Source organism: Ursus arctos, unplaced genomic scaffold (assembly GCF_023065955.2).
Source record: "Ursus arctos isolate Adak ecotype North America unplaced genomic scaffold, UrsArc2.0 scaffold_26, whole genome shotgun sequence".
Lineage (NCBI taxonomy): Eukaryota > Metazoa > Chordata > Mammalia > Carnivora > Ursidae > Ursus > Ursus arctos.
This window is the reverse complement of record NW_026622941.1, coordinates 17,005,105-17,025,360: the sequence shown is the minus strand read 5'-3', so window position 1 is coordinate 17,025,360 and position 20,256 is coordinate 17,005,105. Positions and strand designations below refer to the sequence as shown.

At 36.4% G+C, this 20,256-nt stretch overlaps 1 protein-coding gene across 2 annotated transcripts in view; it reads right to left on the bottom strand.

Annotated features, from left to right (window-relative positions):
• Window positions 1-20,256, bottom strand: part of PIK3C2G (phosphatidylinositol-4-phosphate 3-kinase catalytic subunit type 2 gamma) — a 345,203-nt gene that overhangs the window by 212,479 nt on the left and 112,468 nt on the right. For both annotated transcript variants that reach the window (XM_026502333.4, XM_057319037.1), the window contains exons 14-15: window positions 11,157-11,271; window positions 3,510-3,640 (exon numbers count right to left, since the gene is read on the bottom strand). In XM_026502333.4, coding sequence (XP_026358118.2) covers window positions 3,510-3,640; window positions 11,157-11,271 — 246 coding nt within the window. The remainder of the gene's footprint in view (window positions 1-3,509; window positions 3,641-11,156; window positions 11,272-20,256) is intronic.

The window sequence follows — 20,256 nt, the reverse complement described above, 5'->3', positions numbered from 1 at the left end:
TTAATTTGGCCTAGATCTTTCTCTTCACTCCTGTGTCTCCAATACACATATTGTCAGTATTGTCTGACAGGTTACAAGGATCTATCACTATTTTTAGGATTATTTTTTTCTGTACTTCAACATGGCTAATTTTCTATTGCCTTTTCTTCAAGCTCATTGTTGTTTCTTTATTATGCAATTTATTAAGCTCTTTCAGTGGTTTTTAGAAAATTTAGATACTGTGTTTTTCAGCCTTTAAATTTCCAATTTTATTTACTGAGACTTCATTTGTTCACTCATATACATCTTTTTTTTTTAATCCATAGATGTCTTTATAATAGTTGTATTGAAATCATTAGCTGCTAGTTTAAAAATATTTGGATTTATCTCTGTTAACTGCTGTCTCCTGTCCCGGGCTATGGTTATATATTCCTGAGTTTTTCTATGTCTAGCAATTATTGATTGCACATTAAATATTTAAAATGCTACATTGTCTGCATTTTGCCATCTTTTGGGTGTTAAATGTTTCGATTTTTTTAGTAGGCAGTTTAAGTACTAGCAGATCAGCTTTAGCCTTTTAAGAATTGTTTTTATATGTTAGGTTAGACTAGGTCTAGCATAGTCTTTAATCTTGGGCTAGAGAGCGCTTACTCTTAATATGGATCTTTCAGGTTTCTTTGTTGAATGCTTGGGGTTTTCTGGGATCTTTTTTCATTCTTACTGGTCAATATTTCTATGTCCTTCAGCGTTGTGACACCTGCAGAATCTACATTCATTTCACATCTCCCTGTGGTGGCTCTTTTGCAGGCCTTACAAAATCTCTACCTGCTCATGAGGAGCTAAGTACTCAGCTATGTATTTCTGCAGCTCCTATCCTTTTCTAACTGTTATGCTCTAGAAATTCCAGCTGCTTCAGCATCATTAAACTCTGGTCTCTGCCCACTTTTTTTTTTTTTTTTTTTTAATCTCAGCAAGACCACTTCTTTGATTATACCTCCCAGAGCCATGATGTAGAAAGTGCCTCCAGGCTGAAAACTACTTTATTCATGACTTCACCTCAAGACCCATCCAATTTCTGAAAGCATTTGTTTCATATGTATTTTTCTTGTCTCATATTCCCTTAAGTCAGAATTAGTCTAGGAATAGGTGCCTTTCATAGCTAGAATTGGAAGCATTAATTCCTTTCAAAACAAATGTTTTTCTGTCTTTTTTCTGGAATCTTCTTCATATTAGAAACACTCTTTAAAAAAAGAAAAGAAACTTTTTAGTTGTCATCAAGAATCGATATTTTTAAAATTTTTACAAATATTTTATGTACATTTCACTGCATTTCATTGAGTCTGAATTTCCTGACTTTGATTACATTTGATAAACTGAAAGAAGGAATAACTGTCACTATATAAATGACAAAATGTGGTATTTTGAAACAAGTTAATCTGATTCTAACACAAATTTTATCACATTGAAGGCTGTTCTCCATCTTTTTCACAATCTAGAATGAAATTCTACTGTACTGAGCTTAATAATTGTATTTGAGTAAGTAAAACAGAGGAAAATGTTGCTCGTTTTATATATAAGTTATTCATTTAAATAGCAACTAGGTCCAAAACAATTTGGGATTCACTGGGGTAAACTTAAAAAACACAAACTCCTAATATTTAAAGGAAGTTACTATCATTATTTGTTGCTTTTGATTTTTTTTTGTTTGAATATACTTAAAATTACAAAGCATGGCACCTTTTTCATATTTAAAAAAAACCCATTACAAATATGTTAGTTAATCTGATATGTGACACACTTATTATATGTAACGTTTTATATTTTTGAGTAAGTAGTAGAAAAGATGCTTCACTTAGTTGACAGTAGTCTAGTATAACAATGGATTTTCAAAATGTATATATAATAAGGACTGTGAGAATAGTCCATCATTTACAACCCTTAAGGCAACTTTTTATATCTGATGTTATGTGAAGGAACTTTATTCATTATAACATTTATTTTACATGTATTATTTATCAGCACAGTGTACAGTACAGGAAATACACTGACAAACAAGATAGATGGGTTCCTTGCTCTCCCAATTCTTACAAATTTATGAGGAAGAAAAGAAAAAATGCATTAACAAACAAGATGATAATAGATTGTGTTATGTGTGATAATAAAAGGTAAAAAGACAGAGTAAAGAGAAAAACTTCATTAGATAGGGTAATCAAAGAAGCTTCTTTAAGAAGAAGTGAAATATCTGACCTACAGGATGAGAGATTCAGTCATGTGAAGAACTGAAGAAGGAGTATTTCAGGTAGAGGGAACACCAAATGAAAAGGCCTTGAGATGGGAGAAGGACCAGCACATTTGAAGTATATACAGGAGACTGATGTCACTGGCTTGAAGTGAATGAGGAGAAAAGTATTACAAGGTGAAATTAGAGATAAGGGCAGTAATAAGATTACCCAAAACGGAACCCTTGATCACCTCAATGCCTCAGTCTGAAATGGCCCAAACTTACTTCTTCTCCAGAAAATAATTCTTAACATCTGCCTATTCAATCATTCAAAAATTTGGATTCTCCATTGACTTAACTTGATTTTTTGCTTTCTCAGTTGGCTTATCCCCTAGTTACTATTAATCATCAAGTTCTTAATTTCCAAAACAGATCTCCCAAATCTAGCCATTTCTACCAGTGTCCATTGCCATCACCTTAGTTTTAGCCACCATGACCTCTTGCTTAAAAAATTACATCAACCTTCTTACTGTACTGATTCCATTCTTATTTTCTCCCTAAGCCATTCTTCAACTTGTGGTCCAAGGGCACACTCAAAAACATTATTTAGATCACATGACTCTCCTGGTCGAAGTATTTAAACAATTTCTTATTCTTGGAATAAAAGGCTTTATCACATTTTATATCTTATCACAGTATACACATAAAATGTTACTTCTTTAGTTTTATGTTTTTGCATGCTATTAATGAGCACAATCACCTATGGCTTAGATATTACCAAGTAGAAAGTACTGATATCACTAATTCTCTTATAGCTCTTCCTGGGATTTTACTTTATTTTTCGGAGAATTACTGTTTGACAAAATTTAAGTACTCCTTAGTCACTAATTTAGTGCCACTAAAACATTATTTATATCTATTCTTTTGAAATCTGCCATGAAATTTAAATTTTGCTTTTTCCTATTTACTAAAACAACTTTTTACTTAGTTGAAGGATGGTTAAGCAATGGTTTATCACTGTTAAATGCTGATATATATCTAATCAGTCTCTGCTTTGTTGTACTGAACTGAATGATTTCCAATCTTTTTATACTTTTTATGTATAAAAGTTGACTAAAGTTAACTTTACTTTGACTAAAGTTAAACCTCTATTACTAAAAGCCATGGGAAAAAAAATCTTTAAAAAACATACAAAATCACTAATTAACTCCTATACATTAATTGATAGTCCAACAGATGTGACTTCCAGTATAACTGATGGTATCAAAAACAGTAGGCAAAATTCACTCACAAGACCTGGGTCACTTACAGTAAGGGTGACTGTTTCTGTGAAAGTCTGGCTATGTGTTTTAAACACTCTTTTGGTGGTTCTTCAAGATTATTTCTATTCTCTTCAGAATCAAGTTTCATATACTCCCACTCAGTAGCTGGAAAATCAATCTGGAATAAAGAAATGATTTGCCATGTATTAAATGCCTCAAAATGCATTATTAATTTAATATTATCTCTCTAAAGTTTATAGAAACTAAAGGAAAATTCCTATGTTTTCTGTGCTCTTTTTTACTTAAAACTAATTTTTAAAAGAATCATTAGGGTTGGGGCACCTGGGTAGCTCAGTAGGTTAAGCATCTGACTCTTGATTTTGGGTAAGGGTTGTGGGATCGAGCCCCATGTCAGGCTCTGTGCTCAGCGTAGAGTCTGCTTGACAGCCTCTCTCTTCCTCTCCCTTTGCCCCTACCCCTACTTGTGTGCTCTCTATCTCTCTCTAACATAAATAAGTAAAGTCTTAAAAAAAAAAAAAAAGAAAAGGAATCATGAATCATTAGGGTTTGGACTTGGTATTTAAATACATATGGTATTTAGCAAATCCTCAATTATTTATATTAATGGTATAAATTAGTAATCTGTAATGTTGTCTGAGGAAAAATGAGAAAAAAATAGCAATATATGAAATTTCATGAATTCAAATATTATATTTTTGTTTAATGCTGAAATTATATCCTTTATACAGTTCAGTATTAAAATGTCTTTATATGATTAAATGACAAAAATTGTAGATGGTGATTATACTTTTCTCATGTAAATACCTGAGAAAAGAACAAGAGTTACTCTATGTTGGTTTATACTTGGAAATCTACAGGGCTGTGAACCACTTTGTAGACATGAAATTTCTGGTAAAGATCTGTTTAAGTGTATAACCAAATACAATATTTATGCTCTTGCTCTGTTGTTCAGATTTATAGACAGGGCTAGAATTCAGGCCTTTTTTTGGCAGAATGTGCTTTCCTTTAAACCATATTTCGGCAATGATCTTATTTTCGTAAATAAAAAAAAAAGTTAACAAAATATATGGTTTCAAACTATGTAAATGAGCTAGATATTTTAGTGCCCCATATGTGTGTTTAAAGTTATAATACATTTTTTCATATTAAAAAATCTAAATTATTTTTCTCTGCTGAACTATGTTAGTTAGGGATCTCAGAGAAAATTGAGAAATATTATAAGGTAGACTGTGAGAGTTACAGCTTGAAATACAGTTGAATCTATTTGGGTTATTTACTTGAAAAAAGTTTTAGCAATTTTATAACCCCTAAAATTTGTTGCCACATTTGTTTTTGGTATAATTTTTGTTATACTGTACCATTTATTACTCCAACATGATAAAAGAACTGAGTCATAGAAAAGCAATATTATAATAAATTTTCCCTCTTGACAGAAAGATTAATTTTGGTCCCTTGGAGAGAAGTAACTCCAGTATTGGCAGGTTATGTTACTTTTTCTGTGCCCAAATATTTTAAACACATGAAACAAAAATACTAGAAATAGTATTTGATGAACTAGCTCAACTTTATGTTGGTTTTAAGTTAAGAGCACAGTGGATGAGGAAACTAAAGCTACTGGATGAGAATATTGAAGTATCCCTATACACAAATATATAATAAATTTTGATATATTTCCACTATGAATTTTTAATTTCTGATATATGAATAAGGCCCTATACAGACTGCAATATTTCATACGTCATGAGGCTAAAATTACTGACCCACTGATAGAAAATACTGGCACTTCTCCCAAATGCCTCTTGTTCTAATTTTTCACAGAAGTGAAGTTCCCACAAAGTATATGTTATTATATTTGCTCTAGAATTTTTTCACGTATCATGAATTATGGAAGATATAAAAAGGATCCAACACCTTCAAAAAACTTAAAGTCTAATTAAGGAGAAAAGATATACATTAATAATTAAAGTATAGTACAATATATATATATACATAAACCCCAAAGCCGTGCTTCAAGTCAGTGATGGCAAACATGTGACTCCGGTTTTCTCCTTCTATCATTGTAACTAACCAACCCTGCTTTGGTCTCAAAAGTATTTTTAATGGAGTGCTCCAAGAGATCTCCTCAACTGTCTCCACTGCATATGCCCTAATACCTATTTATTACATTCCTGCCTCAAGCATTGAGGATAGACTCCTGATTTCAAGAACAGCAACGACAAAAAGTGTTGAGGCTCTTTTCTCTGAGAGATGCAGGAAAAAATTCAGACCTGATTATCCAATCCTCTGATTCACACCTCCTTATACATCTGGATATTGACTTCTTGTGTTCCATTTATGCCTCTTACTTTACTTCTTCTCCTCATCCTTCTCCATTTATACTTGACCACCATGGTTCCTACTATGACTTCATGACTTGGAATTCCTTGAGGAAGTTGCTATGAATGTCCCCAGTGTCCACGACACAACCATGCCCAGAGGTGTCCATGGGCCCAGCCTGGGCCCCCATGATTCTGTCAACTTGTTCAAAAAACTAACTCCTTGGACTGTAGATGTATTTTGGATATTATAAGGCACATGAATGTTAGACCATAAGTACTATGGTAGTTCAGGGGAAGGAAGAATGCCTACCAACTGGATGCAATTGTGGCGAGTTTAAAGGAAGGAATTGTAAAAGAGGGAACCATAAGGCAGTTCAGGAGTGGTGGAAAAGAAATAAAAAATCTGCTACATTAGGATGCAAAATGTACTGTGTTCTAAAGACTTGGTATCAATAAGACTATTGCCTCTCCCTAACATTGTTGATAATGGAGAGTAAGCATCTAATATAATGTTAGGTAAAGTAAAATACTTCAGGTGAGTGAGTAAGAACTGGTTTAAGAGGAAGGTCACTTAGATAAAAGGAAGAACCAAACACTCTAGAATCTGGATTCCAATAATTGCAATAAAGTGCTAAGTTTAGAAATATCTGTAGGTTGGATTACTGTAGTGATGACACATAGCACTGATTTTACAAATATTATATCTCAGGTACTATGCTAGATGTTGGGCATAAAAACACCCAATGCCTTCAGAAATCAAGAATTCAATGGGCAAAAAGTCAATAAGAAAGAAATGTAATATGGTCCATGTGTTGATAAAAATCTTATTAGTTATTATGTGAATGCAGAGGAAGGTCACTTAACCCAGCTTGAGGTCGAAAGAGAGGAGAGCATGTGGGAGAGATTCCTAGAGGAGGGCCTGTGGATCCTAAAAGATGAATATTAATTACACAAACAAAGTCAGAGGAGGGGTAGGCAGTGGATGGTAAAAGGAAGAGGGAGGGCACACTGCCAGCAGAAAACAGTATTTGTAAATGCACAAGGTAAAAGCAGGACAGTGCATGTCAGAAACAACAACATTTTCAAAGTTGCTGGAGCTTGAAGTGTCAGACAAGGAGTGGCAAGAGAAACAATGGGAAGGGAGTCATGCTGTAGAGCGTGACCTTAATTCTCTAGGAAGTGCTGAGCTATTGAAGAGTGTAAATAGAAGAGTGACAGGTTCACATTTAAGTTTTAGAAAGATCAAACTTATGGATTTTGGATTATAGAATGACAAAACTAAAGGCAAGAAAACCAGCTAAACTATTGTAACCTAGAAGGGAATTTTTGAACTAGGGCAGATGTGGCAAATTGAAAGGATATACTTGGGGAATATATGGGAGATAAATTGGCAGGATATAGTATAGACTGAATATGAGTAGGGATAAAGAGGGACAAGGCAAATGAAACAAGGAGATGTATGTAGGGGCATGAACAGACATAAATAATTCAGGAAGTGAGAGCAATTTGGAAAGAGAGGTGAGCTCAGTTTGGGATATGTTTTCTTTGAAACTGTCTATAGAATATCCACGTGGGAGTTTCAGCAGGTATGTGGCTGTATTTGTCTGAAGTGTGTAGTATGAAAGAACCTGAACTGGAGATAGAGTAAGAAGTGAATCTGGATGGATACTGTGAATAAAACCTCAGAAATGAACGAGATCTAGAAATTCTAGTGCCAGATACATATATATATATGTATATATATACACATATACATATATATATATATAGAGAGAGAGAGAATGAAAACATATGTCCACACACAAACTTGTACACAAAAGTTCATAGCAGTGCCACTCTCAATAGCCAAAAGGTAGAAACAATCTAAATCCATATCAACTAATGAATGGATAAAGTATAGTATATCCATGCAATGTAATACTATTCAACATTTAAAAGGAATGAATACTGATATATGCTACAATGTAGATGAACTTTGAAACATTATGCTAAGTGAAAGAAGAGTCACAAAAGACCAAGTATTGTATGATTTGATCTATATAAAATATGCAGAATAGGTAAATCTATAGAGACAGGAAGTAGATTAACAGCTTCTTAGAGTTGGGGAAAATGGGAGAATAGGAGGTGATAGCTAAAGGATGTAGGATTTCTATTTGAAGTGATGAAAATGCTCTAAAATTGATGCTGGTGGTAATTGTACATATCTTTGAAAAAACTAAAAAAAAAAAAAAAAAAGAGTCCCAAAACAATGAATTGCACACTTTAAATGGGAAGGTTGTATGATATGTGAATTCTATCGCAACAAAGCTTTTTAAGAGATTCTCCCAGGGAGAGTATATATACTGAGAATAGCAATGGGCAGCAGATGGAACCTTTGAGAACTGTCAACAGGGAAGACTAGCAGAAGGGGAGCCTGGGAAGGAAACAGAGAAAGGATAATGAGAGGAGAAGAGTGTTCTGTAATGGGAAAGAGAGTGCCAGAAGTTGCAGAGAGCTAGTATGAAGAGAACTAAAACCACCACTGGATAGGGCAACTAAGAATAACAAATAAGCCAGAATATGGTGAATTTAGACATGAATGGGGAGATGGGGAAGTAGAGGAATATAGAATAGAACAAGAGCAACATTGACTAAAACTCTGCCCTTAGTTCTTAAATTGTGATAGAGCCACTGTACTAGATTGTACATAGAGAGAGGTAGGAAGTTGAAGGAGATCCAGGTTAATGGAATCATGCAATAATTCGCCTCCATGTTTTTCTTTCTTTTTTTTTTTTAAGTTTTTATTTATTTATTTGACAGAGATAGAAAGAGCACAGGAGGGGGAGCGGCAGGCAGAGGGAGAGGGAGAAGCAGGCTTCCCACTGAGCAAGGAGCCCAAAGCAAGGCTGGATGTGGGGCTCGACCCCAGGATCCTGGGATCACAACCTGAGCTGAAGGCAAACACTCAACCAACTGAGCCACCCAGCCGCCCCAATCTTTGTCCATTTCTGAACTCAGATCTGCTTCACTCCATCCACTGCTTCTGGTTGGCACTTAATCCATAGAACCTAAAATAAAGTGATGGACTCAAAGGATTCAGGTTTTGTGACATATCATATCCCTTCTCATACTAGGGTGGCTACCATGGGGCAGTAACTGCCTATCTAATAAAAGACAATCAGAAAAGTACAGATCTGAAAGAAGTTGGATAGGTATAGTGTAACCCTTTCATTGTACAGAGGTGAAAATATGTTTGGTGACTTGTTCAAAGTCATAAAGTTTTCTGTTTAAGAACTAAAACCATAATCCAGATTTTCTAACTCTGAGCCTGATGTCTTTACTTGATACCTATCTGACTCCTTAACACAAACACTGGTTGCAGAATTTGCTAATTTCCTCACTATAATCTTTAGGCTGAAAGATTCTGCTCTAAATTTGGCTGTATATAATTAGAGTGATATTGGTTAGCAAGGGTTTTAACTTTAATAACTCTTATTTTATTTCATATATTTTATCATCAATTAAAAATATCCTGAGAAGTTTCCTTTCATGTCTATGCCATTTGAAACTATTTTGTAAAAATTAGATTATTTAACTTTTTGCATACTGTTGAATGATTTACATGTCCCCCCCTTTTTTATAAGATAAATTTGGTTATAGCTCCAGATGTCTAGTTGGAAATCTATGCTGCTCTTGAATACTTGAAACTAATTCTGAGATTCCACTTGCTAGGATCTGTGTTCTAAAGGAGTTATTCTTCTCATCTGAGAAGAATAATCTGATAGTCTCTCCTGCTTCTTCCACTCCCACCACTGCCGATAAAGACTCCTTGAATCATAACTTTATAGCCTAAAAGCTTGGACAATGGTCAGACTTGGAAGATTCTCATTAAGCGAGGTAGTTTGTATCTGGCAAGCAATAGTCTGTTAAAAAATGCATTTTTTAAAAGATTTTATTTATTTATTTATTTAGAGATCACGAGCGGGAGGGAGGGGCAGAGGGAGAGAATCTCAGGCCGACCCCATGCTGAGCATGTGGAGTCCAACTTGGAGCTTGATCTCACAACCCTGAGATCATGACCTAAGCCAATGTCAACAGTCAGACACTTAACCAACTGAGCCACCCAGGTGCTCCTGCATTTGTCCTTTTAAAGAAAGGTAGTCATCATGTTACAATGGAACATCTGTTAAATAATAAGCCATTATATGTTGAGTACCTATGATGTTGTGCCAAGATTGAACCTGAACAAACACTCTTTCTCTTCATCACATCCATGAACTAGAAGTAGATCTTTGATTAATGTTTGACAAGGACTTTCTTTTTCACAGTGGAAACCACATTTTTATTAGTATTATTTTTCTCTTCCAGTTTCAGCATCTTGCTAAACTTTGTCCCTCACCCCAAACCTGGAAACTTGAGCTTAGAAACTCCACTAGCTTTCTCTAGAACAGCTCTGCTCAAATGAGGGTAATTTTATCCCTAGAGGGCATCTGACAATATCTAGGAGTATTTTTTGATTGTCAGAACTAGGCAGATGCTACTGGCACATAGTAGGTAGAAGCCAAAGATGGTGCTAAATGTCCCGCAATGCATAAGACAGCCCCCACAACAAAGAGTTATCTGTTCCAAAATGTCATTAGTGTTGAGGTTGAGAAATCCAGTGCTGCCCAGACAGCACTTCCCAGTTTTACCCTGTAAAGATGGAAAGTCCATATTCCCTGCATTTCCATATATGGGAGTGGCATGCTTTAAGTATCCAACCAATATGATCATTTATAATGATGAACACACAAGGAGCTCTCAGCAGTAAGGACCAAAGCCTGGAATCATTAGCCACCTTTTATTCATGATTACAAATCACAGAAAGAAGAGGGGGTCTTAAGAGTAAAGAAAGTATGCTGAATGGATTTTGTTTGCAGTTTCTCCTCCACTACTGACCTAGTGCTAGTCATATAGGAAATGTATAATTGAAGGATTTTAAGGAATCATGACACAATGCAGAGGCAGATGGACCAAGTTAATAATATATACCAATGATTGTTTTCAGACAATGGAAAGAAAAATGAATCCACATAATGAATATACTAATGGCAACACTCCATTTCTTTCCTTTGTGATCATGGTTGAGGGAGAATGGCTCGAAATTGCTGTTATATAAGCTGGGGGAAAAGTGTTTTGAGAGTACTGAATACAAAATAAAAGAACTAGAGGTTTTACAAATCCCAGCAGACTGGAGGAAGGGAAGACTATTAAAATGTGTGATCCTAATAGGAAATTGTTTCTGTAATTGAGAAGCTACTTATCAACCAATACTTGCTGTGTATACTTTTTTTTTTTTTTGCCATGTATACTTTAATCTCATAGCCTGACACTTACCTGCAGGATCACTGGAGATGGCTGGCTTATATCCCACACTCCTGGAGCTATCATTTCTATGGGAGGCTCATTCTGTAATGTCATGCTGAATAGCATAGACCCGAGAATGGATTTGCTACAAAAGACAACACATATAGACAGACAGAAGTCACTTCAAGAGGAAAGTTATTATTATCTATAAATGCTTTCTTCTGGAATGTAAACATAACCAGTTATTTCAGTGGCTTCATTCAGTAGCTAGAATAGAAATACAATATTCCATAAGCATTGATACTGATTAGTAGTTAATTCTAATATATGACATGCATAGCTATGTTCACAGAAGCTACATTTATTTTCCACGTGAAAAAATTATTTCCACAATAGTTTCTGACAGGTAGAATTTATTCTTAATACCCAACAATATTGATTACAAGATGGGACTAAGGATCTTAAATTTATATTCTTGGAGTTATGAGTGCCTCAAGTCAATGAAGATATCAATTCCTTAGAACATGTTTGCTCCACAAAGTGACTAAATTTGCTGAGCATCGTTAAAGGTATGAGCTCTAAATTTATAGAAAGAAAAGACTGAAATTAGCATATGATTTGCAGAATCAAAATAGTTGTGGGAATTCAGAGAGGAAATGCTTCTAAATAGAAAGATTATTCATAGTATGAATGTTTAAAAATAGGTTGTAAATTACCATTGTAAATGAGGTTGCATACAGGAAGACTTTAGACAGGAAGAATTCATGGATGGTTTTAACAGCTTCAGTAACATCCAAATCCACAGATCTTCCTAGGAATTAAAAGAGAATCTATACTTGACTGTATGTATGAATTAGATTATTGGTAAAATGTTCCAATGATCACTGAGGACAGTCTTTGACTTTAATATGCCAAAATAAAAATGTGAGGAAGACAACAAAAATTAAATTTAAGTTTATAAAGAACTTTAAGACATCAAGTGAGTCTTTTTGAAAACACTATAAAGGAGGAAGAAGCTAAGACGGCAGAGTAGTAGGAGGACCCTAGGCTTGCCTTGTCCCTCAAACACAGCTAGATAAGTATCAAATCATTCTGAATACCCAAGAAATCAATCTGAGGACTTACAGAACAAACTGCACAGCTAGAGGGAGAGAGGAGGACACATTGTGGAAGGTAGGAGGTATGCAGATGTGGAAGGTAGGAAGGTAGGGAGAGAGAGATGAGAGAAAGAGGAGCACACAGGATCGCACAAGAAAAACAATTCCCCAAAGTCATTGACTGGGAAAATAAGAGGGGCTGATTTTTATATTTGCCACCAGCAGGGCTCAAAGACTGGAGTTTGCGAGGTCCATGGCATGGCTGGTATAAAGGTCTGAGGGTGCTGCAGTGCTCCTGTAGAGAAGGCAGGAAGGTAATTCAGGGGGCAGAGGGCACAATCTGTGGATCACCTGAGAAGCACTGGGAGATGGTTCCCCCTTCTTGGAGTTCATCTGAGAGAGAAGGCATTGCCTTTCTGGGCACAAAGGAGCCAGCAGGCGCCATTTCCTTCCCTTCACCCCTCAGCATAGATGCAGAGATACCTGCTGAGGGCAGCTAACCTGGACACTGGCTCTTTAGTGCACTTTGCTCCAAACCCCGCCCTTCTGTGTCAAACCTGCACCAATACCAGTGCTGCAAGATCCTCCCCCAGAACACCAGTGCAGGTGCCTGCCACACCAGGTCCCTAAAGTTTGTTTGTTTGTTTGTTTGTTTGTAAGTAGGTTCCACAAGGGGCTTGAATTCTCAATCCGGAGACAATGATCTAAGAAGGTCCTAAGCTGAGACCTAAGCTGAGGTCAAGAGTCAGACACTTAACTGATTAAGCCACCTGGGTGGCTTAAAGATTGGAATTTTAAGACTCTGTTCTGGCTGGGCTAAAACCCAAAGTGCACTGTTCTGCTCCACTATAATTAACCCAGACACAGATAGCATGAAAACAGTGATCTGAAAAACACCTATGATGCAGGAGAGGAAATTCTTCAGTCTTCTCAGAGGGCCTCCCTGACAAAAGCAAGCACAGACTTCCCTCTGTGGGGACAAAGGAGCTGCCATTTCCCTCCCCTACCCCTCAATATAAACCAACTTCAGTAAACAGCACAGCACCAACACTGGTGGCCTAAACCTAAGCCCTGTCCCCACTGTGCTTTGCTGGTACTGCTTTTCTCCAGCAAGTGTGCCTGAGGACCAGTGCAGCAGGCTCTTCCATCTGAAGGCCGGCACAAACCCTTCCATGCACCACATCTACTGACCACAGAGTTCTGCAATACTTCAGCTCTAGTGGAAAGTTTCCGGTCTCTTTTAAAAGGCAGATTAGAGCACACCTAGTTAAAATTCACCACACTCTGGCCAAGGTTCAAACACTCTCCACTATAGGCAAGGAGAAACCCTGAAGAAGATTGACCTGAGGGACAGAGCAGCCATAACACAACAGCAGAGTGCATGCAGCATACACCAGAGACACTTCCTGAAGAACCAGGTCTTGAACATTACATGACTTCTTTATAAAACCATTACCCTAAGGAGCAGGAAACACAGCAGGCTTTCCTAACACAGAGAAGAAGACAGAGACCTAGACAATTAGCAAGACAGAGGAATTCATCCCAAAAGAAAGAACAAGAAAGGGTCATGGCCAAGGATCCAATCAAAACAGGTATAAGTAATATGCTTGATCCAGAATTTAAAGAAATAATCATAAGGATACTAGCTGGGCTTGAGAAAAGCATAGAAGATACCAGAGAGTCCCTTACTGCAGAGATAAAAGAGCTTAAAACCAATCAGGCCAAAATAAAAAATGCAATAACCAAGATTTGAAACCAACTGGATGCAATGACCATAAGGACGGAAGAATCAGAGGAATGAATAAATGATAGAGAAGATAGAATTATGGAAAATAATGAAGATGATCAAAAGGAGGAAAGAAAAATCTTGTATCATGGAAGTAGACTTAGGGAACTCAGTGATTCCATGAAATGTACTAATATTCATATCATAGGAGTCCCAGAAGAGGAAGAGAGAAAGAGGGAAGAAGGTTTATTTGAGGAAACTATAGCTGAAAACTTCCCTAATCTGGGGAAGGAAACAGACTTCCAAATCCAGAAAGCACAGAGAACTCCCACCAATATCAACAAAAATAGGCCAACACCAAGACATATTGTACTTAAATTTGCAAAATATAGAGATAAGGAAAATATCCTAAAAGCAGCAAGACAAAAGGATTCCCTAACTTACAAGTGAAGAGAAATAAGGTTAGTGGCAGAGCTATCCATAGAAATTTGGCAGGCCAGAAAAAAGTGGCATGATATATTCAACGTCCTGAATGGGAAAAATCTGCAACCAAGAGTACTCTATCTTCAAGGCTATCATTCAGAATAGGAGAGATAAAGAGTTTCCTAGACAAACAAAAGCTAAAGGAGTTTGTGTCTACTGACGCAGTCCTGCAAGAAATATTAGAGGGGACTCATTGAGTGGGAAAAAGACTAAAAAGGAGCAGAGAAAATCTCCAGATACAACAAGACGAGCAATAAAATGGCACTAAATTGCTATCTGTTACTAATTACTCTGAATGTAAATGGACTAAATGCTCCATCAAAGGACATAGGCTGTCAGAATGGATAAAAAAGCAAGACCCATCTATATGCTGTCTACAAGAAACTTATTTTAGACCAAAACGCACCTGAAGACTGAAAGTAAGGGGATGGAGAAATATTTTCTTATACAAATAGACATAAAAAGAAAGCCAGAGTAGCAAATACTTATATGAGACAGACTAGATTTTATTTATTTTTTTTTTAAAGATTTTATTTATTTATTTGACAGAGAGAGACAGCCAGCGAGAGAGGGAACACAAGCAGGGGGAGTGGGAGAGGAAGAAGCAGGCTCCTAGCGGAGGAGCCTGATGTGGGGCTCGATCCCAGAACGCCGGGATCACGCCCTGAGCCAAAGGCAGACGTTTTAACGACTGCGCTACCCAGGCGCCCCCAGACTAGATTTTAAACCAAAGACTGTAACAAAAGATGAAGAAGTGTACTGTATCAAAATAAAAGGGTCTATCCAACAGGGAGATCTAACAATTATAAATATTTTTTGAGAGCACCCAAATACATAAAACAATTCATAACAAACATAGGGGAACTCACTGATAATAATACAATAATAGTAGGGGACTTTAAGACGCCACTTACATCAAGGGACAGATCATCTAAGCAGAAAATCAACAAGGAAACAATGGTTTGAACGACACACTGGGACAGATTGGCTTAACAGATATATTCAGAACATTTCATCCTAAAGCAACAGAATACACATTCTTTCAAGTGCACATGGGACATTCAGCAGAATAGATAAATTACTGGATCACAAATCAGGTCTCAAGAAGTACAAAAAGATTGAGATCATACCATGAATATTTTCTGACCACAAGGCTATGAAACTTGAAGTCAGCCGGAAGAAAAAGTTTGGAAAGACCATAAATAACATGGAGGTTAAAGAACATCCTACTAAAGAATGAATGAGTCAACCAGGAAATTAAAGAAGAAATTTAAAAATACATGTAAACAAATGAAAATGAAAGCACAATAGTCTGAAACTTTTGGGATGCAGCAAAAGTGGTCCTAGGAGGGAAGTATATAGCAATGCAGGTCTATCTCAAGAAGCAAGAAACATCTCAGATATCACCTAATCTTAGATCTAAAGGTGTTAGGAAAAGAACAACAAATGAAGCCTAAAGCTAGCATAATGGAAATAATAAACATTAGAGCAGAAATAAATGATATAGAAACAAACAAAACCAGTAGAACAAATCAATGAAGGACATGGTTCTTTGAAAAAAATTAATAAAACTGATAAACCCCTAGAAAAACTTATCAAAAGGAAAAGGGAAAGGACCCAAATAAATAAAATCACAAATGAGACTGGATAGATCACAACCAACACCACAGAAATACAAATAACCAGAACATTATGAAAACTTATATGCCAACAAATTGAGCAATCTGGAAGAAATGGATAAATTCCTAGAACCATATAAATTACCAAAAGTGAACCAGGAAGAAATAGAAAACTTGGAAAGGCCAATAACCAGCAAACAAATTGAATCAGTAATCAAAAATCTCCCAACAAACAAAAGTTCAGGGCCAAATGACTTCATAGGGGAATTCTACCAAACATTTAAAGAAGAGTTAATACCCATTCATCTCAAACTATTCCAAAAAATAGAAATGGAAGGAAAACTTCCAAGCTCATTCTAAGAGGCCAGCATTACCCTGATTCTAAAACCAAAGACCCTGCTAAAAAAGAATTACAGGCCAATATCCCTGATGAACATGGATGCAAAAATTCTCAAGAAGATACTAGTGAATTGAATCCAACAGTACATTAAAAAAATATTTACTATGATCAAGTGAGATTTATTTCTGGGTTGCAAGGGTGGTTCAGTATTAGCAAATCAATTAATGTGATACCCCTATTTTAATAAAAGAAAGGATAAGAGCCATACGATCCTCTCAATAGATGCAGAAAAATCATTTAACAAAGTACAGCATCCGTTCTTGATTAAAAAAAAAAAACTCTTCACAAAGTAGGAATAGAAGAAACATGCCTCAATATCATAAAGCCATATGTAAAAGACCCACCACAAATATCACCCTCAATGGGGAAAAACTGAGAGCTTTTCCTCTATAGTCAGGAACAAGACAGGGATGTCCACTCTCACCAGTTATTTAGCATAGTAATGGAAGTCCTAGCATCAGCAATCAGACAACAAAAAGAAATAAAAGGCATCCAAATTGGCAAGGAGGAAGTCAAACTTTTGCTATTTGCAGAAGATATGATACTCTAAGTAGAAAATCCAGAGAACTCCACCAAAAAATTGCTAGAACTGACATATGAATTCATTAAAATTACAGGATACAAAACCGATGTACAGAAATCTGTTGCATTTTTATACATTAATAATGAAGCAGCAGAAAGAGAAATCACAGAATCAATCCCATTTACAACCGCACCAAAACTCATAAGATATCTAGGAATAACCTAACCAAAAAGGCAAAGGATCTGTACTCTGAAAACTACAAAACACTTATGAAAGAAACTGAAGAGGACAAAAAGAAATGGAAAAGCATTCCATGCTCATGGTTTGGAAGAACAAATATTGGTAAAATGTCTATACTACCCAAAGCAATCTACATATTTAATGTCATCCCTATCAACACTACCAGCATTTCTCACAAACCTAAAACAAACAATCCTGAAATTTGTATGGAACCAAAAAAGACCCCAAATAGTCAAAGCAATCTTGAAAAAGAAAAGCAAAGCTGGAGGCATCACAATTCTGGACTTCAACACCTATTACAAAACTGTAGTCATCAAGACAGCATGGTACTGGCACAAAAACAGACACATAAATCACTGGAACAGAATAGAAAATCCAGAAATGGACCCACAACTATATGGTCAGCTAATCTCGACAAAGCAGGAGAGAAATTCCAATGGCAAAAAGACAGTCTCTTCAACAAATGGTGCTGGGAAAACTGGACAGCAATATGCAGAAGAATGAAACTGGATCACTTTCTTACACCATACACAAAAATAAATTCAAAATGGATGAAAGACCTAAATGTGAGACGTGAAACCATAAAAATCCTAGAGGAGAACACAGGCAGCAACCTATTCGACCGCGGCCATGGCAACTTCTTACTAGACACAGTACGAGAGGCAAACAAAGGAAAACAAAGGCAAAAATGATCCACTGAAACTTCATCAAGATAAAAAGCTTCTGCACAGTGAAGGAAACAATCAATAAAATGAAAAGGCAGCCTAAGGAATGGGAGAATATATTTGCAAATGATATATTTGATAAAGGGTTTGTATCCAAAATCTATAAAGAACTTATCAAACTCAACACCAAAAAACAAACAATCCAGTTAAGAAATGGGTGGAAGACATGAATAGACACTTATCTAAGGAACACATAAAGAAGATATCCAAATGGCTAACAGACACATGAAAAGATGTTCAACATCACTCATCATCAGGGAAATACAAATCAAAACTACAATGAGATACCACCTCACACTGGTCAGAATGGCTAAAATTAACAACACAGGAAGCAAGATATTGGCAAGGATGTGGAGAAAGGGGAAACTCTTATACTGTTGGTGGGAATGCAAACTAGTGCAGTCACTCTGGAAAACAGTATGGAGGTTCCCAAAAAAGTTAAAAATAGAACTACCCTACAATCCAGAAATCATACTACTAGGTATTTACCCAAAGGGTACAAAAATACTGATTCAAAGGGATATGCGCACCCTAATGTTTATAGCAGCATTATCAATAATAGCCAAATTATGGAAAGAGCCCAAATGTCCACTGACTAATGAATAGATAAAAGAAGAGGTGGTGTGTGTGTGTGTGTGTGTGCGCGCTTGTGTGTGTGTGTGTGTGTGTGTGTATAAAATGAAATATTACCCAGCCATAAAAAAGAATAAAATCTTGCCATTTGTAACAATGTGGATGGAGTTAGAGAGAATTATGCTAAGTGAAATAAGTCAGAGAAAGACGAACAGCATATGATTTCACTCATATGTGGAATTTAAGAAACAAAACAGATGAACATGGGAGAAAAGAACGGCAAACCATAAAACAGACTCTTAACTATAAGAGAACAAACTGAGGGTTGCTGAGGGGAAGCAGGTGGGGGGATGGGTTAAATGGGTGATGTGGATTAAGGAGTGTGCTTGCTGTGATGAGCACTGGGGTATTGTATGTAAGTGATGAATCAGCAAATTCTACTCCTGAAACTAATATTACACTGTTTGTAAACTAACTGTTATTTAAACAAAAACTTGAAACTAAAAAAAATACTATCAACTTCCATTTTTCCATTCAACAGACACTATGTAAAATATGAAGGAAAAATCCAACAAATAAAGTTCTCTTTAAACCTTTAGCTTTCTGAGACTTGCTTATTTCCCATGTCTAAAGATATTGTTAGAAAGTATCTGCCCAAAGGAGTATAACCTGTAAACATTATTGGACAGATACTTTTATAAGACCCAGGATTATTCTTCTAGCAGGATGAATTTTGAATTTTCTTTATCTTTGTTCCATACCTCCTTCAGCTGGTGAAACTTATTTTTTGGTATAACAATCCAGAGGGATGGTATTAGCAACCTAAAAGTCAGCTTAATGCTATAAAGATTAGAAAATTATTAATTCATTTTTCACTATAGAGTATATAACCTTCCCCAAAATGGTCTGAAGCATCCATCTGCCTAGAAAAAAGTTTTGGATTAGCGTCAGGCAGAATGCAAGAGGAAGAAGGAGCACATCTAACACCAAACTTGGAGGACTCAGATGTTAATATTCCCCATAACATTTATAGAAAATATTCTGTCCATAGTTTAGGGTTAACAAGAATGAGGAAGGAGGATGTGACACACTGGGTGGAGACTGCCACTACTTTCTGGCAATTTGATATTATAGGAAGCAGAAGATGGAGAAAGAGGAAACAGAATGAGTATGGCAGACATAGGTGTTCCAATTTCCCCCTCTTCTGCCTTTGGAAGGCAAATGCAGAGAAGTGTTAGATAAATGAGCACAGCTCAATGCAGAGGGTGCTCCTTTAGCACTCCACGCTTCAAATGCTGGAGGAAAATAGCATCTTGAGCTACTCCTGTACCTACTTGTGTCATGACCTTAAAGTTGGGGCCACATGGCAAAGAGACAGAAGGAGCTCTTGAGTTTAGCTTTATTAGACCTTTTTTGGTTTCTGTACAGAAGGGATGAGATGTAGGAACAGCTAAAAATATCTAGGTGAGGGGTCCCCCAAAAGCGGTCATGTGGTGGGGAGAAGGGGTCTCTGTGATAAGGGCATCTGATTGAACCACCCAAGATGATGCCAACTGGGAGTCACACTTAAACCTCAGATGGCTCTGTGGTACCTATGAGAGCCCGAGTCATTCAGGGAATGCCAGTAAGCCCTAACCAAGCTAGAAGAGCCCCAGCCATGAGCTACACTAGCTGTAACAAGCAGTCACCAGCTTAAAACATGCATTTGATCCGTATATCAGAAGTCACAGGCCAAAGCTTCTGT